Here is a 25,841-nt window from a genome sequence, read left to right on the forward strand (position 1 = left end):
GAAAACATCCACTTCTACACTATTCAAATTCCATAGCTTTATTTGGAAGGATAACTGATGTGCCAATAGCCTTCTGCTGCCACAACTGGACTATCTACAGGATCCGGATCATCTTGAGTGTCTTAACATTATACTTCTATCAAGCACGCTTCTTTTAAATCACATTCCTTCACTAGTTGTCTCCAAAAGTGATGAAGCAGTCTGCAATGGTTGCCTCTCCCTATTTTTAATTTTCTAGTTGAAGAGCTGCCTGTAATTAAGATTAAAGAGTAAACAATTTTATTCACATGGCACATTTAATTATAGATATTGATAATTACAGTCTACACTTACCATAATCTATTAAAATAATTTATATTACAAACATTTAAGCAAACACACTAATGATATTTGAAATAAAATGAAGTTACTGAAGTAACAGGCTGAGCACCCAAAACCAGAATTTACTGAAGCACTTGAAAAAGCCAATCTTTCTTTATTTTTCTTTTTTTTTTTTTTTTTTTAAATTTCCATCTATTTAATCTATTTGGTAAAAATGCTGATCCTTCCAAAATTTAGAAATTAAGTGGAGTTTTGAATTTGCCCCCCCGCCTAGATTATTTTTTGGCTTCAAGTTACACAAGTCAAGTCAAACTACACTACTCTTACATAAAAGTCCATCATTAGTAAAATATAACTGGGTTGGTTTTGTTTTCCAGATCATGAGTCACTACAGAAACTTCTCAACATAAAGACCAATTGGCAGTTATATGATGTCCTGGAAGCACGAGTATTCCTCAGAGAAGATGCCCTCTCCTACATTTTCCTTCCTCCAGGAAATTTTGGCTTTTCACCACCCTCCTAAACTTACTAAGGCTGTCTTATTTTTGTTTAATGCTAATAAATATACAAGATTTAGATATTTGCTGTCCCATATTACTACTTTGCAACAGGCAAGTTTCAAATGAGAACATACAGATCAATGAGAAAACTGGAAACAGTTGATGAAAATGTGTAAGAGAACATTTTTTGTGTTTTTTCTTTTCTCTTTTTCCCCCCCCCACAACAGAATGCATAAACTGAATATAGCTACATGTTTGTCACAATATCCAAACTGGTTCCTTAATTAAAAGTCAACCTCTTGGGAGAGCATTTGCTCATCTTACACCAAAGAAGAAAAAACAGTAAAATGAATCAGTTTAACATAAACTAAGAATACATTAAGAAAAGGAGTACCAAAATAGAAAAATCTAAATCTTTTCCTTGGGATGGGTCAAAATTAAAGGCTTTGACTTATACAAAACATTTTTTCCCCTTTTAAAAATGCTGACATGACAATCAACATGTTTCTAATATTCTCAAGTCAAATAATCTCTTCCAGAAAAAATTTCTGGAAGAATAAGATGCATTTGTAACTACTTGTAAGTGCAGCTCCATTCTGAATATTGTTCTGCCACAATTGTACCTAACTGAAATTTATTTATTTACCTGGAAAAAGGAAAAAAACCCCCAAACACCACAAACCAGATGAAACTTAACATCTAAGCCTACATTAAAAAAAAGAGACATTCCAACCACCACAAAAGCTTTGCAACTTGAAGCACAAATGAAAAAATAACCAATTACTAGACTAGGTCCTGAAAGTACCTTCCTGAGAGCACTCATATCACAGAAATTCTCAACGTGTGCTCCTAGGTTAAGTCTTAACTACTGCCTTGCGTTGAGCAAAACTAGGTCTTTATGTTCTTTGAAAAGTTTAAAACTTTCAGCTGTTTATTTTCTCAGTTTGCACATCTGTCAGTAGTACACTTCTAATCAAACTAGAGTTCTCTGCTGATTTTATACTAAGAATTTAATTTCTCGTTATTAAGACCATCAATACACTCTCAGTAGGAGCCAGGAATACAAGCCTCCTATATTCTAAGGTATCATTTTAATATTTGGATAACTAATGCAAGACAAATAGAAGATGAGATCCCACCCTGTCATTCTGAGAATTACTCAGAGGGACAACCCTTTTGTGCCTAGAACTCATGCAGAAAAAAAAAAACCAAAAACAAACAAACAAACAACAACAACAAAAAAAAAACAACCAAAAACCAAAGGTAGCACTAACAACTACTTTCAGGCACATTCTGACAGACAATTTCTTAGGTGGGACACACTCAATCTAAGTTGTAACTAATTTCAGAAGTTAGTGAGCCCTGAGAGCCAGCCCCAGACTACTGAAATCCACATTTATTCACCTTACACTAGTTTTATGCAATAGAATGGTCAGCTATGGAATTTTACTGCAGACCTACCAAAAAAGTTTGCACAATAAACTCATCTGCAGTACATCAAATTATTCTACCTTTTACAATGTACATACTTTGATAACAGGAAGGTATTTGCTGCACAGACCTTCTTAGATGACTGAAGTGACAAATGCTCTCTTCAGATAAATTGCAAATTTGCATGTCAGTATAACCGATTCAGCCAGATTTACTCCTCTGGCCTTCTAGACAAACAGTTTCTTTGCTAGGACTTGTCTTCTGTATTTTTCATGACTGCCATGATGAACTAGTGATAGTTCCTCTAGAGTACAAGCCAAAGTTTAGGTAAATGGTAAAATAAGAGCATGCCAGATTTAATTTAGAGAACAGGGTACCCTAGGTAAGGTGTTTGGGAGGCTGGTAAATCTTCTCACATGACAGACAAAAGAGGCTGCCTATCTTACTGTCATATCTCAATATCTCCACTTAAACAGTTCTTCAAGCACATGAAAATGTGTTAAGATACAAAATTATTACAGACACACAAAATGCAGCACCTCATTTCCAATTAATTTCTTTCACTCTGAAGATGTGAAAGAAAGAAAGATTTCTTTCACTCTGAAGATGCACACTGGTGAAGTAGCTGCTTAATAGAAGTGATGGTCAATCACTCTAAATGCTCACAGACTAGCAAAATCCATTTAAAATTTTCATTTAATGTATTTTAAGACAAACCTTTTGGCTCATCACTTCATTGTTGTGCATTTGCTTGTTAGACAGACTGATGATGATTATCTCAGCCAAAATCTAGATATATAGCTCTTTCTAAAGCTACTTTTCCAAGTTTTTGACAAAGAAAAACAAGAAACAGAGAAAATGAAGGACTTCTATGCTTCTTGGTTAAATCTTTCTTTTAAAATTCTGCAACATATGGAAAACACTTGATATCTGTAATTCAATTATGACAAGCCTAAAACAGAATTTACAGTGGACAGGTAATGACGAAAATGTTTAGTGATGCCAGATATATAAGATACCTGTTCTAAAAGTACACCTACCTTCAGGGGATACAAAAGGATAAGAAAGAGGGGACACTGTTCACACACACAAAATCCCCTTACCAGAAGTCCATCCAGCAGAAGAAAAAGCAGTAAAAAAATCATATGCATTCACACAATAAGCTTCCACTGTATCATTTTTAAGCGTGTTATTGAAAGCATTTTGCCATTCCTAAGATTTTGCTTATTTAAATATTTGAATATAGTAAAAAACTTCTCCTACATACAAGTTCAGGATACATTCATCATAAACTCCCGAGCAGGGCACAGAAATTGAGCGATTCTTGGCTGGAGACACTGCACTGTGATCTTTTAATTCATTGTTCAACCTAAGTTTGAAAAAAACTGTAGAAAGTCTGTCACCCATTTAAGTGGGATGTGATTTATGTGTAAAATTTTGGCTGGTAGGAGAGTTTGATTGGGATTGCAATTTTTCAATACCCTGCTCTCAAAAAATAAACTCTTCAGCCCCCAAGTCTACATCCTGAAAGTGGCAGCAATTCAGGCTGCACGTGACTGAGGGAAGGTAAGTAGAGAACGATCCTTCATCATCTCTTCTAGCAGGAAAAACTCAGTGGGCACCGCTTGACTCTGTCAGGGGCCAGTTCAAAACAATGGAGGAGACACTCCTTCAAGCCCTCCAGTTAACCACAAGAACTTTGTCACTATGCATTGCAATTTGTCTGGTTTGAAGACAAATATATGAAGGAAAAAAACCCACAACTATTAAACACAGCTAAAGACCAGTTCTGGCACAGCATGCACCTGAGGCAAAGAGCACTGGAGCCCATGAAGGAACTCTGAAGAGGTATCACTGTATGCTTGCCCTATTCTTAACACTCTGCACTGGCTGCTGTCAGATAAAGAGATACTGAGGTTAGGTGAATCTTTTCCTTGCCTGTTAATGCTGTTCTAATGTCAACTATCTTTTCCCACATTATGATAAGACTATGATTTCAGTGAGTGCCACCGCTGTGTAGCAGTGCCTACATATTAGTTCAGCAGAAACAAGACTCAGACTGAGCTGATCAAATGAGAAGTTCGTACTTTCTTTGCAAAAGGGCAACAGCATGTCTGGGGGAGAGGGAAGGAGGGAGGGAGACCTTTAGGCAAACACTGAAGTAATGAGAACTGCCAGTAAACTGCCAAAATAACACCACAGATGTTTTAACTATCAAACACTCAGGATAAAACAAAAAAGCACATAAAGATGAAAATGCTTACACTTCAACTTATCTTAAAAAAAGTTAACTGAAGTTACCCTCACCAAGTGAGAAATAAACATACAAGTTACCAAAATGGTTTGCGATACACCTAAATAGCACATAAAACCTGTCTACGCTTGCACAACAATGCACACACCGAGGTATCTCGTTAATTGCCAAAACACTTAAGTACGTTTCAAAAATACACCCATACTCTGTAGAGTTCATTTTAAACCTGGATGATCATGCAAAAAAATATTTTCCTGAACTAGTAACTTAAAATAATAAAAATATTCTTTATCTGACGAAAGCACCCCCCCAAAATAGTAATAAAAATTAAAGTTACCACAGCTCAACAGAAAATGGAAAGTTAAAAGTCAAGAGTACTTCAGAGTTTTTTTCTTCTATGAAGCCAGACCTCAATCTTTAATAAATATTCAAAAATTTCAATTGGATTGCAGGACATCCCTGCAACAGGTAAACCAACACTTAACAAAACCCCCTAAATTTAAGTTAAACTAATTTAGTAATGTATGTACTTACTTTGATTCATTTAAGTTCCTGAGCATATAGGTTAAAATATAGAGGTATAAAGAACTTTTTAAAGGATTAAGTCACACAATGAGCTGATACCATTAACTCACCAAAATAAAAGAATATGACACATTTAGTAGCCAGTACTTCCCCCTTTTAAGAAGTCATCAGCTAACTACTCAAAGCTACACTCCTTTTTTAATTAAGATGCAATGCATTTACACCAACAACCTGTTCCTCCTTCCAAACTGGCCAAATACTTGTACAACAGTAGTGTCTGTTATCCTGTAGCCCAGTTCAGAAACGCTCCTGGGTTATCCCTAAGTTTAACAACTCTCCTGGTTCAGACACTTTTAAAAAAATATAAAAATCTGAAGCTTGACCCTCATTCTGGAATTAATTCATATAAATTCAAAGCGCTTAAGTTTAGATAAAAATTTCTGAAGTTTAAAACCCACATGGTTAATGAACTAATTAAGGGCAAACAGAAGTGCAGGCCTCCAAAAACTGAGCCCAAATTTGTCACTGGAGGTTAAAAAAAAAAAATTACAATGATGTTTAACGAGTTTTAACCTCAACATGATTTTTAAAGGTTGCCATATCTGAACATAAATGCAGTATTTAAAACCAAGACTTTTGACTCAACCTCCATCTTTTAATCTTTGTGTTTAACTAAAACTAGGTTTACACCCTTGCAACGAGGCCCTGTGCACTTTTCCCCAAACTATAACAATGCAATCTCCATTTTGAACAATGCACCTCATTTCCCTCCTTGGAAAGCTAGTTTTGCCTTAAAGCCAGTAAATGCTGGATCCAGTTATACCTCTGATTTCAAAAGCCTGAAAATTTTCAGTGTTTATGGTTGTTGGGTTTTTTTAGGCCACTTCAAGTTGCATGTGCTTCCTTTCCTTTTAACATCAAGTTATATTTGCAAGCACAAGCCATTCTTTCCTGTATATATTTGAAAGGATCTCTTTGCAAGGCATGCATCTCGTTTCCCTTGTTTTTAAATATTAAGTGAACGCTCCATACACTTCTGACATTCTTTGCAACACGTTCTGGTGTATCATGCATTTCTGCAGCCACCAGAATCTCCATGCATATTTGCAAAGCATCCCCTTGTTGCAGCATGTACTGCCCTCCCGCCCTCCCTCCTCTCAGTGCATGTGCTTGTAAGCATCTTCTAATGTTCCCTGCATCCGTGGGGTTGCCAGTCGTTAATTTGCATACCCCTCTCCCTGTGAGTGCTTGCAGGCATCCCTTACATACACGCATGGGAGGAAGAATGCGTGCGGACTGTATTTGCAAACCTAGAGGGAGCATGTGGGGTGCCCTCGACTTGTTTTAGTTCATCCCACTGACTCTCTACCTGGGGTGCTGCTGTAGGTGCTGTGGCTCCTGAAGCTGCTCTCAGTGCAATAACTGGCATCGTCTTCATCCTCCATCTCTTCGGGGTAGTCAGAGTCGTCGTCGTCCTCCTCCTCCATTATCTCCTCCTCCTCTTCCTCCTCGGAGTCCTGGTTATCCTCGGGGTCTCCCTCCTCTTCCTCCTCGGACACCATGCTCTCCTCCTCCTCTTCACTCTCATGATCATCGTACACCACTTTGCTGATGCTCCTCCTGGACGAGGCAGCCCTGCCTTGGCTGTTGCAGCTGCCTCCTCCGCCTCCTCCCCCTGCTCCTCCAGCCCCAGCCCTGCCCCTACCCTTACCGCTGCTGCCTCCCCCACCAGGGGTGCTGCTGCTGCCGCTGCCTCCCTTCCTCTTGCTGCCCCCCCTGGGGGAGGCGGTGGCGGGGGAAGAGGCCTGGGCAGCCCCGGCTCCCTTCTGCTTGGGCCCCGCCGTCTCCGCCTGGGCCGAGGCCGCCCACCTGCCGCGGCTGCTGCCCCGCTGCCGGGACCTCAGCCCCCCGATGGGGCCCGCCGGGGCGGGCGGAGCCGGGGAGCTCGCCTGAGCGGTGGCCGCCGCCGGCTGCTGCTGCTTGGGCGGCCTGCCTCGCCGGCCCCGCATCTCTGGGCGCTGGCCGAGGGGGGAAGGGAGGGGGAAGGACGGCTCGGGAGGGCGCTCGGAGTCCGGACAGGCGGCTACGGGGAAGCTCCCCCCCCTGCGAGGGATCCGGGCCGGGGAGGGGGGCCGCCGAGCTGTGAGGGCCGAGGGCTCAATCCGAATTGCCGGCGTCCCGCTCCGGATCGCCACCGGCCGCCATCTTGTTTCTTCGTCTCTGCCTCGGCTCGCTCCGCTCTGACTGGGGGAAGCGGCGGCGGCAGCAGGCCCCGAGCGCCTCACGTGACCGCCCGCGCCCGCCCGCCGCCGCCAGGGGGCGCCGCCGCCGCCGCCGGCCCCGAGAGCCATGTTGGAGCCGGCGCGCTGGGGCGGCTCCGCGCCCCCCGGCCACCCCCGCCGCGCTGCCCGGCGCCTGCCCGCCCCGCCGCCGCTTCCTCCGGGCGCCCTGCGCCGCTTTCCCCTCCACCGGCACATAGCGTGCGCCCGCCGCCTCCCTCGCCCTCGGCTCCCCGCCACCTGTCAGGACGCGCTGCCCCGCCGCCGCCCACCACCACCACGAGGCTCCCCTCAGCCCCGGGCGCTCCCGGGGCGCCCCGCCGCGCTGCCCCGCCGCCAGCTCAGGCTGCCCCCGGCTACCGTCCTTCCCCCCCCCGCCTTCCCCGGGCTCCCCTCGGACTCACCGTCTCCCCACACCTGAACAGCGACGCGCACCCGTTACCGGTCCTCTCTCCCCGAGCTCGACCCGCGCCCTAAGGGGAGCCCCCCCGGGGCTGCCACCCCTCGGCTCCAAGCCCCGGGGCCCCGGCCGGCCGCGCACCCCTGCAGGGGACAGCTGTGAGCGCAGGAGGCGACGGGCTCTGCCCCCCCGCCACCCCGGGCAGGGGCTCATCACGGGGCTCTCCCACCCCCCGCCGCAGCGCCCCCAAAACAGCCAACAGGTCTCCCCTCCTTCACCGCGCTGAGGCGGCGGCCGCCCGCCCCCACCGCGCCAAGCAGCCCCCCTTGACCGCTGCTATAGTCAGCTCTTGCCGTGTTTTAAATTTTCACCCATCATGTAAAAATTAAAACCCTCCTGCAGCTCACCATTACCTAGCCAGGGTCGTGATAAAGCAAAACGGACTGAGGAGATCACGTAAGGCCCCACCATTTGCATTTTTGTCCATCTACTTTCTCTGAACTGCTGTGTCTGCAGTTCACTATGCAACGAAGATGGGCTTAATCTATTTTGTAATTCTCCCTTGTTTTCCCATTTGCCAGAGCCCCCGGAGGGCTAAAAATCTGCATAAACCAACAGCCCTGTCGGGTTTCTAATGCCACCACTTGAATTCAGGGTATCAGTTTCCTGAGCAAAAGCAATACAAATTGAAAGCCAGCCCAAGATATGCAAACGTCTTGCATTTCTTAAAACCAGCCCTCTTTTCATTGCTAAATCTGCACAGCTTTGGGATCCCAGAGAGTCTGAAGTCCTTAGCATCAGCAAGTAAGTGTATTCGCATTTTCATTTTCTCTCAGGCTTATGGTTCTGTAGGATGTACAACCCAAACTGGTCATGGCATAAGCATGCCAGTTACATGTCCAGTGTGTAATTTAATTTGCATTCTTCTGTAGTGATTTTTGAAGTGCCTTTTGTTCATGAACTTGTTGCTCAGGCTGAGAACCTCATTAAACCCACAAACCTGCCGCAGTGTCAAGCATGCAACACTGTCACAATGGCACCAGGCAGCAGGGTTTAGCCCAATTTGCACTCTTACATCCAGCTTTTTATCTGCATCTCTTTTATATTCATTTGCACTCTTTTATATTCAGTGGTGCAGCTGCACAGGCTCAGAGCCATGTTCTAGACACAGTACGATACAGACACAGCAACAGTAGTAGACAACATTGCCTAACCCCCCTTACACCTTGATACTCAATTTGTATTCTGAATCTTTCGGTTACCTTTGGATTGCTTATGTCAGGCTAATTTTTGTAACCTCTCACAAGGGTGCAAAGGATTATGATGACTCTTTAAACACACAAATACACAGATACATGTTTTGAGGTACTTATTTCACTATCTCCCTTTGTGATCTTGGAAAGAACACCTGTGAATTCTGCCATCTAAACAGCGTTGAGAATCTAGCAAAGGTATCTCGTGTATCTTCCACACAGATATTCACAGAGCCTGTAGCATTATGAGTGTTAACATCTCTTCTGTGGATTTTGTGTGGCTGTAGTAGATCAAAGGTGCTAAGAATCATTTGCTTTTGAATAGTGTGAACCAGAATACCTCGTCTCTTAATCCCATCTCTTATTTAAGATTTATGACTTGTCGATGTGTGGAAGTGCTCAGTGAATAGGACATAAGGAATTTTTATTTTATAGGTGGAGAAACGGATGCATTAGTATGTTAACTTTCAGAGTCAGGACTATGATTATTCCTTTCCAACACACAGCTTAGCTCAGTACAACCAACCCTAACCCCTTAACCTACTCACCTACCCCTGTCCACTTCCAAGAAAAAAAAGTATCTTCATTAGGAACTTGAAGTTCATATTTTGAGTCCACTGGTATAGTTAAACAACCATATTTGTAACAGAGTTTAGAGCAGGAAGAGGAATTTTAGGTAGGAGGCCCTACACTGCCTCCATACTCAAGACAGATGGAGAGAAAGACTCCTTTCAGAGGGCACTTTGGAGAAGATGAATAGCCTAGTTGTTCCAAGCTGTTGTCTGGATGGGTTCCTTTCTCCAAGAGTAAGACCCTACAGCTGGATGGCATTCATAACAAGTGAGCATATGCTCCTGGTTAAATTATTGAGCTGCTTTTGTCCAGTTCTTCCCTCCAAATTATTTCATAACACATATCAGGCACTGAATTTGAGTATTCAGCTCTAGAATCAGTGACATGTACATTTATAAGACACCACAGTGTTGCTGAATAATGTTAGACTAGAGCTTAGCTGTAGACTAAAGCCAGTCTTAGGAAACATGGGCATACATAAATTTTGGTGGTGTAATTCAATATACTATCATTTTATTTAGTATGATGAAAACCAAACTATATCAATATACTGATATGCTGAATTATATTAATATTCAATCACCTTATTAGTAAAATGAAGTTTTTAACATATTATTTGCTATTCTGAACATGTACTGATGTGTCTTCTCTGAAGACCTCTGTCCCCAGCCATCCGTTTTATACTAGACCTCAGGAAATGTAGCATTATGCCTGTTCCATTTTCCCCCATCTCAGAGGAGCTTTCACTTAGATGAATATTCAGTCCCTCAAGTCGCTTATAACAAGTCTGTTTTAAATGAACACCGAACCAGAAGCACAATTCAGTAGATGCTTATACCTGTAATATCTTCAACAAGTGTTGCTTTCATTAAACTTTAGTTGTTTTTTTTTTTAAAGAGACAGTCAAATATAAAGCTAAGATATACTTTGAAATGTGAAAATTCAAGCTGCATAGAACAAGCAGTGAAGTTGAGGTGTTCATTCTTTGAAAAAAGTACATGTAGAAATCAAACGCTGATGTAGGCAAGAATGTTATTTTAAATTGGAGATGTTTCCTTGTTCAGAAAATTAAGAGCAACTACTGCCAGTATCAGGCACCCCTCTGTATGATTCTTCAGCTGCTCAGCGTAGTGTTTTTCAAATTTTACTTTTACATACATGTGATACTGACCTCTGATAACAGTATATACAACTAGAACATGTCAACGTCCAAAGAGCCTTAAGGCTTTGAACTGCGTGCAGCTGTTTCAAAATCATACAGCCAAAGTCCAGTAAGTTCTGCACTTCAGCCACAATCATCTTGTGTTATAGCTCTAGCCAGAGAAAGGAAGAAAATGCTGTTGTTCATTCGCAGGCAAGTTAAAGCTGACAAAAGTTAAGGAGCCTTTCATTAAAACAAGAATTTCCAACATTCTGCTCCAAATCAGGCTGGATATCTCCTGTGTCCAGTGACATATGCTTAAGAAAAATCACTATCCAAAAAGAGACATTATTTTCAGCTAGGTGAGTTCTTTGTTCCAAACAGGCAAGATATCATTCTTGCTCTGAGCTGTGCTGGCAGTTACCAGTTTTATGGTCAGCTTAAAGTCATGTCAAGCTCACTCCAAAGTCCACAGCATTACATTTTACGTAAATGTTATTTTTCTGCTCCTCTTCCAAATTTCCCCCAAAGCTTCAAATGTATATAGGCAAGATTTCAACAGATGAGTATTTAAAAAGCAGAAACTATCTTGGATGCAATCTTTCAACATCAGAAAGCTCCAGAAATTTCTAAAGCAGAAGTCTTGAACTACAGCTAGTTATGCTGAAATCCAGTAACTCCATTCTGAAAGTCTGTGCAGGAGAGCATGTGTTAGAGGAGCAGTCTCTCTGCTTGAGAAAACAGTCGTCTTCAGCTGATGGCAACCTCTGCGATAAAGATTGTAAGAAGACATCCTATTAACTAACTGCACTTTGCTTCTTTATTTGAGGGAGGAGTCTAGTTCCCCTGGGCAGCTTCTGGATGCAGGTGGTCTTATCAGATACGAGATGCATCCAAATAACTTCAGATTATTGTCATTCAAGATTTTAACTACTAACCGCCACACAACTCCCTTGCTTCTATTTTTTTTAAAAGCAGCGTCAAGAGACCTGGTTGGACTGGAAAAGAAAGCATGAAAGGCTACACTAACAAGTTGTGATACCATGACATGGGGAAGAGAGAAAGCAGCGTGTGTTAGGTAATAACATTGTATCTACACTTAAGCTCCCTTCCCTGTTTAAGGTAAGTCTGTAAATGTCAAGGACATCTTTGGACAAAGTAAAACCAACTTAAAAATAGAAAAATCAAAGCAGCAAACTCAAATGAGTTCATCTACAGTTCATAATGTGAGTGGAGATAAAAGAACTCTGAAGAATCTAATCAGAGACTTCAACTATTAAGCAGCAAGTAGAATAAAAACATCAATTCATTTGATGAAACATCTGTTGAAGCCTTACTGCAGATATCCTACTAATTCTTTGTGGTATTTTAGGATGTTCTTATGATTACATATCAAAATTATATATGAAAATATAAGCAAGCATCCAGCTTCTCATCCAGTCAAAAACAGAGCTTTTAATACACGAATTTCAAACTTACAACTCTCATGTAGCTACAGAGTAACTGTGCTCCTCCTATACAAGAAAAAGCTTCTCACATCCCCAATATGGAGTGCTAATACATCCTCATCATAAAAGGAATCAATAAAAAATGTGTTAATAATTCATTTAAAATTCAAATAAGTTCCAGCACTTCAATAGAATATGTCTGAGGGTCTTTCTGGTGGTGAAGTCTTTGTAATTCTCGCAAACTTCCTTCAATCTTGTTGAGTTCAGAGTAGAACCGTACCTAAAAAGAAGAAAAACACAGATATTTACAGTAAAATAAATTTTAATTGTTTTCCTGCTGTGGAACTATCTGTGGTTCTGCAGTCAGATATTTAAACCAAACAAACACAGCAGCTTTTGAAATCAAAATGAGAAAGAGAGGCAACTTCCATTTCACGCTCAGGAAGGAACATACAGAGGAGAACAGATATTATTTGATTTATTATATAATTTGTCATTGCCTGCCCCCCCCCTTATTAACACCCATGTTCTAAATCCACACTAAAATGAAATAATTATCCCAGAAGATACAACTTACTTGGGCTCTCACAAACTTATGCAGGTCTGAAAGCAACCCTTTCGCTTCTGGGAGCATCACCATAACTGTGAAGTGAGCATCAAGTAATAAGCACATCCAATCCATAATCTGAAGACAAACAAGAAAAGCAGACTTACAATTTATGATACGCAAATGACAGAGGTTTTGATTTAAAAGCTGAACTCTGAAACATTAACTTCTAATGCAAAAATGTGTGGTTTCATATATTAAGGCAGTATATTTATTTTCCTATAATAAAAAGTGTTGCATTACATTTGGCTTCACAGAGGTTATATTAATAGACAATATAGAATTAATGTAGTTGATTTAATATTCACAACTACTCACTAAGTCACACACCACAGAAACCAAAGAAAGTACAGCTCTTAGAACTAGCTTCTCACCTGACTTATAGTTGGACAGCATATTCCGGGAAGAGCAGTATTAATTTTTTCACTGCATTTCACATACAGGTAGTATAAATACCTGAGAAACAGCTAAAAGTAAAAAAGTCAGAATATTTTTAATGGACAAACATTTAACAGGCTGATAAGTTTTGTCCTGCGCACAGCAATACTTACAAGGTTTTTTTTTAGAAATTTGTTTTTTAAAGCAACATAGATGCCTGCACACTACACATTAAGTTCCATAGTTCTCTTCTACCACCTATAGCTAGATGCTTGAAAATTCTCAGCAATATTCAGCATAAAGTTACATTCAGGGTTAAATCATTGTTCCAGTGCTTGTGTCAGTGCAACTTAATTCAGACTGGGACTCTTCTAGGAGCTCTGCTAAAAACTGTATCAACATTAACAATCTGAGGAGTCCCAGTTTCACTTTCAGTAGCCAACAATAAATTGCTACTGGTCACCATCGTGTGCTGAGCACAAGTCAGAGATTTATTTCTCAAAAAAAAAGTAATCAAGGAGATGGGTCAGTGCTAGGATCAGCTTTGTTCTGATGTGGGGTTTTTTGTGAATCACTGGAAAACCATATATACACTCAGGTACTGTGGTACATGTGGTTCTTGAAATTTGATTTCAGGTTTTGAGGTACAAAGGAGCTGGGGTTTGTTTGTTTGGGTTTTTTTTTAAACCGAGAGGATCTTTGATTTGTATTACATTTGGCATTTTACACAGCATACAGTTTGTTTCTCATATTTTCTAAACTTCTGTTTCTGGTGGGACTGACTAAATCAGAATGTCTCATTCCTTTCTTAAAAAGCATCCAAATCAAGAAAAGGTACTATACTTGCTAACAAAATATGAACAACATTTTCCAAGTAGACTGGGTCATAAGCAAGGACTATAGAAATTAATAAAAGTTCCATATGTATGTGGAAAAACGTGACATTCGTTAACATTAAATCATATTAGGCATTTTAATTTCATTTTCATGCATTAGTTTGTGATTCAGACTCCAGTAAGACTGGCAAGTTTCTAATACCCAATTGAAATACTCTCTTCCCTCTGCCTTCCCCCAAAATAATAAGGCGTTTAAAAACTTTTTTGTTTTAACATACTTACAACAGCTTGCTGAGCTGGAAGGTTTTTCAGATGAGGCAAAAGAAATGTTTCACTGTAAGCTGAATGGAGAACAGCATTTCTGTGCAGTACTATTAAGGAAATAATGCAGGAAAAAAAATACCAGTTTCTACAAACTGAAATAAATTCTAATTAAAATATTTCTCTAGGTTCTTTGAGAGAGATCCTATTGCAGCTTTCTGAATCTCCATTATTTCTACCATGACACATACACAGCAACTGAAATATCAGAGTACAGTTAGCTTGAACAGTTCTGTTTGCTGCAGGTAGGTAATCGGCTAGTGTGTGTTTCAACAGGGAAACAATCATTGATACTATTTCCTCTTGAATAGACAAACTTTTACAACGCTTTTGCAATAATATATGTTTAAACTGGTGTAGATACTTTGTAAAAGTTGTTCCTATTTACATTCTAAACCATTCTTCTACTGAGTATGAACATCTCTTATCAGAGCTTCCCTTATTATAACTTTCAGAAATTTTCAATAACAGAAGATATATCTTTCAGTAATACTGAATATAAACATTCACATCACACGTAATGCACTGACTTTCCTTCATTAAAACATACAGAGGATACAATAATGCTGCCTTCTGTGGTCCAACAGGGCAGAATTCACCACCAGCCGTCAGATGGGCTTCCTTTGTGATTTTAGTATCCCAGATGTCCTGTTCCAGCTCAACACTGAAACCGTTTTCTACAATTTCAGTCTTAACTTCTTTATTGTTCAATTCAATATCAATGTAACAGATTACAGATTCTAGATTCACATCTATTCTTTGAAGATAGGCTTCACTAATGCTGTAGAAGAAAATTTCAGACATTTGATACATTTAATTATTACCTTTAAAATCAACAATGCCATCAACCCAACACTAGTACACACTGAACTCTTTGAAGCTTACTATAAAAGTAAAAATATATACTAAAATATAGAATCTTGCAGAATGAATAAAAGACATGAGAGAACAGTTAAGATTTTGTAATTATTAACCTTGAACAATACAGGTACTGCTCTTTTATTCCAACAATGTAAGTTACTATATTATTAGACGTTCTGTCATGGGCTGATTTAAAGGTTATACCCCATTGAAGACTGTTATTATATTCTGACATTAGTGGAACTGCTTCAACCTTTAAGACAGTTACAATTTTCCTAGTATTTAGTAATAAAGTATTTCAAAATTCTAAGGTATGAAATGAGCAAGATCTGATGTTTCCAATAAAAAAAAAGAATCCCTTTTTCTCTGGAAACCTAGAAGAACAGTTACAACAGTCTTGTCTTTTGGTTACAGTGCCTACTTAAAACTCCATCCTTTTGGGGATACAAAAATCATTTTTGTCATGAACTTACAAGAGTTAGTTGGGGTTTTTTTGTGGGCTTCTTACCCCAGGTGGGTTCCCAGTTAAGCCTGTTGCACAGTACACAGACAGCTGTAACAACACGTAGAAGGATGCAAACGCCATTCAAGCCAGCAGTGTTATAAAGGCACGTGTATTTAATTACCATTTACACAGTCTTTACAATTAACATACGCAACAGACATCTGGTAAAACGCCTGTCAGTCTGCAAGACTGCAACATACAGTGTACTCAGAATTAAGACTTTAATGCACAGTATTAATTGCTCATCTATAAAATTAAAGCCAGTCTTAGCAACACACAGCTTTTTATTAAGGGGCTTGGTTTGGTGAAGGAGTTAAAAAAAAAAAATAAAAAAAAAAGAGTGATTCCAACTTACCTTAAAAATACTTTCAAGCAAGCACAAGTAATTTCTTCAGGAATATCTGGAAACCGTTGTAAGCAGATTTGTAAGAGATACACGTCTTTTTTCTCCAAAGCAACAGCCATTAAATCTGGACATAAACTGTAATAATATGAAATGAATAGGCTGCATAGTTCACACCCACTGAAAATTACATTGACAACTATCGTAGAAGTATTAATCTTGTTTTACACAAAAAAGTCCATCTGGGAAGCATCAGCTTCATCAGAAAATAAGCACAAGCACCTTCAGTAGTAAATTCTGGGAACTCAAAGAGTGCTTTATAAAGACTGGATTTCTATATTATTTTTTTTTTTAGTTTTTAAAGACTATTCCTTACATTTAAAAAAATGCAGAACCATCACCTGTAAGACAAATCTTGGGTTTGGACTATCTGTAGCAGGAAATTTCGAGGGTAGTACTTTGGATTTGTTTTACATCTGTTTATAAGAGCAGTTACTACACATCCAATGGTGGCTTGGAGGTCTGGCATCTGTACTTTTGATATCAGTTGTCTCAATTCATCTTCAAATACAGTTGTAGAAGCATTCTGAAAATGACAAATACTGTGCAATTCAGAAGTACAAGGCATAGGTTTGAGAACTGTACTATTACTAATTAGACCAAGTAGAAACAGACTTATTTTGCAATTCAATCTAAAAAAATTTACAAAAAAACCCCTCACCACTCTGCGTTTTGGGAGTCTCTCTCAAGCATGAAAGAGCCAAATGAGGGTAACTACTCACTCTGGACTCAGGTAATGTTACTTCAGTAACATTACCAAGATGTCCAGTCACAGCTGAGCTACAGGTACATTCACACAGGAAGGGATGCAACTGGAAGTATCACAACACTTGCTGCAAGTTTTAGAAAGGAACTAACCAGCTTATTGCTGTATTTCTGGTGGAATTTTCAGTATTCCAACTTTCTAGATCCAAAATATCTTCAACAAAATTAGTCATAAATAAGAATCTAAAAAAGCTTAAAAAAAGCAGAGTTCATTCAGGTGAAAAATCCTCCCACCTTATTTACTGTATGAGATTTTCATTAAAAAATAACAAATTTGTGCAAGTTTTCAGATAGCTATTACAAGCCCTGTACAGTTCACACGGAGAACACACTGCTATGACAAAACTTTAATGTCATCATCTCCTAATACTATTTCAGCACAATGATAATTATAATGTCCTCCAACTCACCTGTTTAAGGCATCTTTGTCAACTTGATACATGCAACAGGACATGGGAAAAGATAACAGCTTGAGACAACTAGAATATTCTGAGAATATCTAAAACACTACTTTAGAACACTTGGTTTACTTACTTTTAGATTTAGTAACAGCTGCCTAACTGATAAGGTGTCTGGCTGTACTTCAGCAACAGTGTTCCTTTTTGATCTTAACTATAAAGAAAAACCAAAAGTTATTATTCAGCTCCAAAAAGATGGTATATATTTAAGGATTTCAAACAAGATAACTGGGAACTTCACATGTCAACTTGCTGCAGAGGTTAGAATTAGTAACTGGCCAGTCCAATTCCAGTGTTAGAAACAATAAGTGACAAATACAAAGTGAAATTTCCTTCTGCTACAACACCCACGAGTAAAAGTAGCAGCACGGGGAAGAGACAAGAGAAACACACCAAAAATCTCACATGCTCCTGATGCGAACTTACACTCATTCTAGACTCAGATGTTAGAGCTACAGGCTGCTCTGATGGAAGGGAAGCCAGCTCTTCATCTTCAAGGGTATTCCAGTTTACGAATGAAGACACATCTGTGGACACAAAACCAAAACTCTATGAAGGTAACACTTAAAGCACATTTGTTAAAGTATGAATATTACAGCAACTTCTTATACTAATAGGTATTTTCTAAAGTATAATCCCAGTCCTTTTATGGCAAGGAAGTTTCCAGTTTTGTCTCAGCAGCAGGTAATTTTATGACTCTTTCCTCACACTGTTTTTCCATTTAGCTTCTGGGAGGCAGAGAAATAATTTATTACACAATTTATTGTGAGCGTTACTTGCAACATTTTACCAGTGCAATGCTAAGCTGAAGACACTATGACAGTACAACTTTAAACTACAGTTTTCAAATTAAGGTTTGACATTGACACATCTAATCGCAAACTCTTTGAAAATAATTTATAGGAGTCAGCACTTCATTTTGTTTCCAGTATTCATAGCTAGCATTCCAGTATTTTCAGTAATTCCAGTATTTGAATGACAACCCAGGTTAAGTGAAGCCACAATAAATTCAGACATCTGTGTGCTTTGGCATTCTTGCAACTTTAAATTTAACAGCTAGGAACAGAACACAGTGTTAGGTTACTTCAAGCTGTTTAGATTAAAATGATTTTACAGGATTATATGAAAAGAATTTTTATACAATTCCAAAGTTTTCCTTTTACAAGATATTTTCACTGCAATTATAAAAATTCTTACCAGGGGTTTGACTGTCCTTGAGCTTTCCCACAGCAGCTGCCAAGGATGATGTTTCACATTTGTACATAATCACAGTTAGCACTTTCCCATGAGTAAAAAAAAATTTTTCCTCATAACACCACAACTACAAAATATTAGAACATATTATTAATGAGGAGATGAGCAGAGAAGTCTGTTCCTGCACAAGCTGATGATTAACTCTACTACAAAATTCAACTAAGAGTCAGCGATCAGAGCATTTTAAATTATTTTTGTTAGGTTTAACACTTGTTAGCAGACCTTCATTAACTGTTGATTTTATACACAGAAATAAGAAGCCTTCTGTTGAGCATCTTCCAGCAGTCTCTCAGAGTACAGTGGCTGCTCCTAGGCATTAAGTCCACTTGATAATTTTATTTTTTAAATACCCTCTGTGCAATTTTAAGACAAAACCAATCAGCTGTTTATTTCCCTAGTGCATTTATTACTGAGGTGTCAGTTTACTTATTGACACTTGAACATCTTGAAACTCTAGGGAGATGCAGGGATCATTTAGGCTGTCAACTGTAAATTGTCTGAACAGAATAGATACTGGCTGGGTTTTCTGTTTAATTAGCTACATCATTCTCACCAAATAATCAAGACCATCAGAAGTGAGAAGGTACTGAGTTATCAAAGAAATTGCCATAGGCCACCATTCTTCCACTAAATATTCTGACAAAAATTGCTCATCAACTGGTGAATATTAATTTTGTTTCAGAACTTGGCATTTGCTGCTCTTCCAGACAGAAGCAGAACTCCGAAGCCCACCAGTCTCTTCACTGCTATCACAAAAAATGCTCAAGAGCCAAAAATTAAAGATTGAGCTTACTTGTCCACTGGTTCCCAGGGGCAGCTCCTTTGAAGTTTGCAACGTCTGGAATTTTGTATTCCATATTGTTAGACACTCTACGGAAAATAAGAGATAGATGTTATAACCCCAGAAATGCTACATTTGCCTTTGCTACTTTCAGTTAAAAACACCCGAGGAAATACAAATAACTGTTTCAAAATAGCTCACTTAATAATGTATTCAATATTAGGAGTTAAGTCATTCTGGTTAGTTCTCAAAAAAAAAAGTAAAAATCAGAAGATGAGTTTGTTTTCAAGAGCTTTAACCAAGAAGCTGTGGCAGGAGGGACAGCAGCCAGAGTGACTTCCAGTCAGGAAGAACATTTTGCTATAAAATGCTGCGTTCGGTAGCTTAAATTTCAATGATCCTACACTTTAGAAATTTAGGCACAAGCCTCAAGAGTTTGTTTCACTTATCGTAGACGCCCATTTCTTAGAAGACGTTAGGTCTGTTTCCCTGCATAGGTCCTTTTACAAGTGTCCAAGTCCTCCTTTCGTTTCCCCTCCATCCATGAGTTCTCTTGCTGCTTCTTCTCAACTGCTTCGCAAACACCAACAGCAAATACTGAAACACAGCAGTGAGTGCAGTCCTGCAACCCACGCTGCAGCTCCCTGCTAAAGGTCATCTTCTGGCTAGTGCTCTGAACAGCACCACTCAACTATGTACTAGTTTCAAGAGCCAACTAACATTTTATCTGCACCATTTCCTGCTTTGTGCTTTGCCTAGGGAAATTTTAGACCTTACCACATCTTAATCTGATTTTCCAAGTTACCTTTGGATTCTTCACCAGACACAGCTAGTCTTCCTAATACTGCGACGTGGTCTTTATCAAGAACAACAAAAGAAGTTCCTTTTAGAACACTTCCAGATACCGAAAGGTTTAGTAGTAGTGACTTGGGCAAAATTTGCTCTTTCTCTTCAGTATTTTGCTGCAGAGGTATCAGAACCTTATACACAGAGTCGTTGGAATCTGTCAAAGAAAAGCAATGACATTTTTATCATCTGTTATTGTGGAAAAACTATTTGATATGATATGGCAAGAGGATATCCAAGGAGAACAAGATTCAGTGAGTGCTGAAAGAAGAAATAATACTGGATATTTGAAGGACATGTTATGATGCAACGCAGCAAAATAAAAGCATAGCTACCATGAGATCTGCATGGTACAAGTCATAACGTTTAGGAACAGTCAGCCTTTGCAGCCATTAAAGTACCAGGAAGATTTAATTGCTATTCCTACCACTAGCTGTTTCAGACAGTTTAAAGAGTGAGAAATGTTAAAGAGTAATTCATAAATACCAACATTTTATGTTCTTCCATACAATTCTTTGCTTTATTATCACATCCCATCAGAAAATATAACTTACACAAACACAGAAGTGTGATTATTTGCTTTTTTAAGTATGCCACGAAACTCAGTGGTTTAGATAATTCCTGTTGTTCAAGCTTATATTTGTGTAGACTATTCATCTTAAGTTTCTGTACGTAGACAAAAAAATCCCCATCCTAAAACAAAAAAGAAAATAAGTTTTCCTTTAATTTACACAAATAGAAATTCAGATATCAGTGCTGCTTAACTTTAATGTTAAGCAAAATTAGGAATATGTGTTTCCTATAGGACATACAGCCTAATTCAGAAAAGTTTGCAGACTCAAGCACGTAAAGGAAATTCTAATTTGATGAAGCGAATGGATTCTCAGGAAGAAGCATTTCAATAAAGACAGATTCATGCATAATAGATTTTTAAAAAACCATAAATCCTATTTAATAATTTTTTTTCCACAATAAGCAAGTATTTGAGGGCAATGAAGAGTCACACGATCATCTACTGTATTTAATCTTAATTATTCTCTGAAGTTCTAAGAGCCAGGCTCCTCAGCCGTGAAAGCAACACACCTTCAGTTTAACTGCTTTATCAGAAACAATACATATATAGGGTATTGATTAAGCAGGATAACGATTTCACTAAAAGCTCTTATAGTCCAATGGAACAGGTGATGGATTTTAGAAAAAACACTTAAGATTTGTTGCTATCAAAGTTTTAAAAAAAAAGTATTCAACTCACTTTCTCAGTAGCGAAAATTAGGACAGGTTGCTGACCTTCCATAAAAGCTTCACTCCACCTAAAACCAGAAAGCTGTATGAATGTCTTCTAAATTCTAGCACTATACCTAAAGTCATAACACTGTTCCTTAGGCAGCCTCTTATTTTTAGTATATCTGTATAAATAATTCTTAAGTTTTTAAAAACAATGTGTCGGGAAAAAAAGAAACCCAACCCCAAGATCCTGGTGTCCAGATTTCTCCCCTATCCCCTCAAAAAAGGAACACCTTTCATCATCAATTCCTCTGAACAAGAAGCAGGCTTCATAAAGCTGTAGCACTTACTTGATGACTTCATCTGAGATAACATTTTCAATTTCTTGTTGTGGGGCTTCCAAAAGGACATCTAAAGTTCGAACACCACCTCCTTGGAATAGTACCACTGGCCCCCCATTGGGTAGTGAATGTATTCTGTACACATCAGCTGAAAGCTACAGAGAAAAAAATAATTCTGTTCTTCAGTACATTACCTTGAAAGCCAAGTGTTTTATCTGTGATTTCTTTTTGAGTTCTTTCAATAAACAAGTAACAGAAGAATGATGAACCTGTAAGATTCCTAATAATGTAGGCCTAATAGTTGCCAATTTTCTGAAATGCTACAAATATTGCAAATCACTACCCAACAAAAAGCCAGGAAAGTGTCTGGGTGAGCATCACATTTCTGAATCACATCACAAAAACATAATTGAGGGTCAGGAGTTCAAACAACTGTTATACAGCGTAACACAAAGCTTTGTTTAACACAACCACCAGCGGAACAGGAAAATCTATACTCAAACATCATTCATCATCTTTAAAGAAAGTCCTCTGAAACTTTGGACTTGGGATACAAATCATTTTAAGAGTAATACTTCGATGATCAAGTCTCTTGGTCCAAGTGGATTCCTTGCAATATTCCAGAACATCATGAAGTGCAAGTTAAGACAATGGTCGGCTAAAGTGTAATATTACTAATACTATGAAAATTAGCATCTCTTCCCTCCACCAGGATTCAGAACATTAACATAAAAGTGACATATCTAAGAGACTTACCGTTGCTTTAAATACTTTGTCCAAGTTAATATCTTGGTTCTTCCATATTCTTAAAACCTTTAAGAGAAGCATCATTTTTAAGCACAACGAACCAGTAGCATATAAACTTCTCATCACGCAAAATTCTAGCAATTGCACATCACTGAAACACAGAAAGTATTCACAGTAACCTTAGTGGAATCTGACCCAGGAGAAGTTTGCAGGGGAGGAAGCTGAAGCAGAGACAACAGGAATACAAAGCAAGCTTAGGAATCTTGACTTGGAAAGAAAGAACAGGAAAGAGTAAGGTTAAGGAAAATGATACAGCAGAATTCTCAGTGACAGTGGATCAAAGTGATGGAGACAGATTAAGATACAGGTGACCTGATCAGGAAGAGAATGTTTCAAGGAGACCACTGAAAGGTCAGGAATGATATTTCATAAAACAACAATTAGAAAAAAGCTAAAGGTTCAGCATGTGCTGAGCACACACTACAAGTACACAAACAGGTAATGTTTAACTGTAAAATATGAGCAGAGAAACCAGGATGCAGGTATGAACTATCTTAACCATTTCAGCACAATAATCATAGTAAATGTCAACCAGCTTGCAACAGGAGAAATAACTTACCCTCTGAGAATGTACGCATGAGGCATTCCGCACTGAGAATGCTTCAGGTTTTAAAAGGCCACTGAACACCTGGTGCTCGGCACAGATTATCTCCACCTCACTGAGAAAGGAACACATGTGCAGCCCCAGAACTGCACGTCCCTGTCCCCTCAGAGAGCAGAGATGACCTGAACTGCAAGAGGGTGTCAGGAGCTCCATGTGTTTACATTTAGCCAAAGATCTTGCACTGCTGATTTCCTCCCCATCTACATTCCCTCAGAAGACTCACTACATCCTTTTTTTTTCCTTTAAGAAAAGATAAACAATCTCACCTTGTCATCATGAACAGCTACGTATTCATGAGTTTCAAAGTTGCATATAACTGGACATGTGATAATCTGCCCATGTTTAACTGACCAACAACCCAGTGGCTTCTGGTCTGAAACCTGAGTCAGAACAGAGACACTGTAGTTAGCACAGAGCACAGCACACATGGGGGTTCTCACGATTCTGACAGAAACGCAAGGTAGCTACATCTGATTTGAATGAGAATATGAACACGTGGAAACTCCTATGTTCAAAACTTCTGCTTGAGCATTCCTGTCTCTGACTTTAATACCAAAAATTTCAGAATAACATGGAAGAACTCCACATTAATTAAAAATTGCTTCTTTTCACAGGAGAAATAACTTTGAGCTCTGATAGTCAGGTGGGCTTATGTCATGAAGCACAGGTATGACGCATGGCTTTTCCAAAGGGAAGATATTACTGTTAACAGTAGTGCAAGTTACCTTTACTAACACAATCATGCGGAAAGCCACGCTTTTTCTCTTCCTGTTTCAGAGTAAGTTACAGAGACCAAGAGCAATGAATTTCACTGTCTAAACTCACGTTATCTGAGATTTAATTCTGGCTGCTCAGAGGGTTCTCCACCCCGTCTCCTCAGCCTAGAGCTACACTGGGCATATTTACCAACATGTTCATGTTCTCATGTATGGTCTTGGCAGTGGCACTAAACAACTCCAAGGAGGTTGTATCATGAATCCACTAAGATACAATCCCTGGCGCCATGAAGGTGAAGGTCAATTAAAGATAGAAACCCAAATATTTTCCTGAAGTCTCTCAGTATGGTTTGCTGAAATATATGCATACGCTAACAGCTTCTGAGTTTCAATTGCTGCAAACTAAAATCTTTCCTCTTCCAGCCAACTTCCAGGAAGGCAGCTGACCCAAGACAGCCGGACGAAACGCCTGTCACCCTGGCTACGGTAAGGAAATGTCGCAGACCCTGCAGCTCCGGGACACAAGGATTTCTTGGGGTGAGGAACGGAGGGAGAAAACCAAGGAGAAATGCGCAAGCAACCGCCTAAGCCGACGCCCGCCCGCTGGCAGGCCGGGGGGCCGCCGGAGAGCGCAGGTGAGCGGGGCCGGGCCGGGCCGGGAGCCCCCCGCGCCGCCAGCCGGGGCCGGGCGGGCCCAGCCGCCCTCCGCGCAGGCCGGGGCAGGCGGGAGAGCGGCCCCGCGGCGCGGCCGCGGCCCTGCCCAGGGACCCCCCCCCCACAGGCGGGCGGCGGCGCCGCGTCCCGAGGGCAGGCGGCCGGGGCCGGGCCGGGCTGTCACCTTGAAGAGCGTGGCCGTCCTGCCGCGGTCGGTGAGCAGGACGTGGTCGGGGTCGGGGCCCGGCTCCAGCGCCAGGAGGCCGCCGCCGAGGCCGAGCCCGCCGCCGGGCCCCAGCCCGCACAGCGTGAAGCTCTCGCACAGCGCCGCCATCTTCGCGAGACGCCAACTCTCGCGAGACGTGGCGGGGCGGCGGGGCGGCACACTGCGCATGCGCCGCTGCCCGCGGCGGCGGGGCCGGCGGAAAGGGCCGAGGCCGATCGGGCGTTTCCGGGCGCCCACGGCGGGGGGGGCTTGTGGCGGGGGGGGCGCCGCCAGGTCGGGACTGACGGTCCCGGGGGGTCGGGGGGCGTTTGCAGGGGCAGAAAGAGACGGTGCGTTCAGGGTGGTTTAACTGCTGTAGAACCGGAGAAGAGCCGTTCATTCTGCGCAACACCCTTACGAAGCGGGACCGCCAGCGGCATTTAGGATTTCTTGTCGGTTGTTTCCGGTGTATTTCGGATCGTTTCCACGGCCGTTCGCACCGCTGGGCCGAGTGTCTCATCCTGCAGAAGAGGTGACATTTCCGTGCACATTAGCGCAGGGACATTAGATAAAAGGCTCCTGTAGTTTTTCATCCACGTAACAAAACATTGCTGGTTTCAAGGCTGCTTTAATTAAATGTATTTCTGCCCTGTGAGATGCCTCATTTTTGTGAGGAATGACGGGTGGAATTTTTTCCCTCTGCAAGAGCAGAAGCCAACTCCACCAATTCTAATAGCGGTAGGATCAGGTTCAGGTTTTTAACCGATTTGGAATGTATTTTCCTGCGTTAGCATTTTTGTTTGTGGGCAAAGTTTAAGGAAACCCTACCAGTACAAGCCCAAACTGTAAAAACCATCAAATCAAACCAAGAACAAACGCGGCCAGGCCTGGCCGTTACCTGCGTTACTGACCGCTGCTGGGGAACGCGTGTTGCCAGCGCTGTCACCTCGGGGGTTTGCCCCCGGCCTATGTTTGCTGGGGGATCCGGCTGTAATTTTGCCTCATCGAGGATGGTCACAACCTCCCTTCGGGGGCAAAGGCTCTGCCCGAGCCCCGGCTGCCCCGTCACCACCGCAGACCCGCGTGGCTTCGGTCTCGTTTCTACCGTGCGATTTCTGCCTTACAGATTCCCTTGTGTCCTGTCCTAGGC

General features: G+C 40.8%; 2 protein-coding genes across 3 annotated transcripts in view; both read right to left on the bottom strand.

Annotated features, from left to right (window-relative positions):
* BPTF (bromodomain PHD finger transcription factor) overlaps nt 1–7,267 on the bottom strand; it is a 58,578-nt gene extending 51,311 nt beyond the window's left edge. For both annotated transcript variants that reach the window (XM_074922422.1, XM_074922421.1), the window contains exon 1: nt 6,401–7,267. In XM_074922422.1, coding sequence (XP_074778523.1) covers nt 6,401–7,040 — 640 coding nt within the window. In that variant the 5' untranslated portion in view covers nt 7,041–7,267. The remainder of the gene's footprint in view (nt 1–6,400) is intronic.
* Nucleotides 7,268–11,968: 4,701 nt separating this feature from the next.
* NOL11 (nucleolar protein 11) lies at nt 11,969–24,828 on the bottom strand. Its single transcript, XM_074922238.1, has 18 exons — nt 24,671–24,828; nt 23,383–23,496; nt 22,462–22,518; nt 21,715–21,860; nt 21,393–21,450; nt 20,695–20,833; nt 20,100–20,297; nt 19,307–19,383; nt 18,457–18,580; nt 17,686–17,786; nt 17,336–17,413; nt 16,378–16,562; nt 15,989–16,114; nt 14,827–15,048; nt 14,229–14,307; nt 13,107–13,199; nt 12,703–12,810; nt 11,969–12,405 (listed from the first exon to the last, which is right to left on the bottom strand). Exons 1-18 carry the CDS (start codon nt 24,818–24,820, stop codon nt 12,292–12,294), a joined length of 2,169 nt encoding a protein of 722 aa, XP_074778339.1. The 5' UTR covers nt 24,821–24,828; the 3' UTR covers nt 11,969–12,291.
* Nucleotides 24,829–25,841: the final 1,013 nt, after the last annotated feature.

The sequence above is a fragment of the Athene noctua genome, chromosome 18, assembly GCF_965140245.1.
Source record: "Athene noctua chromosome 18, bAthNoc1.hap1.1, whole genome shotgun sequence".
Classification (NCBI taxonomy): Eukaryota; Metazoa; Chordata; class Aves; order Strigiformes; family Strigidae; genus Athene; species Athene noctua.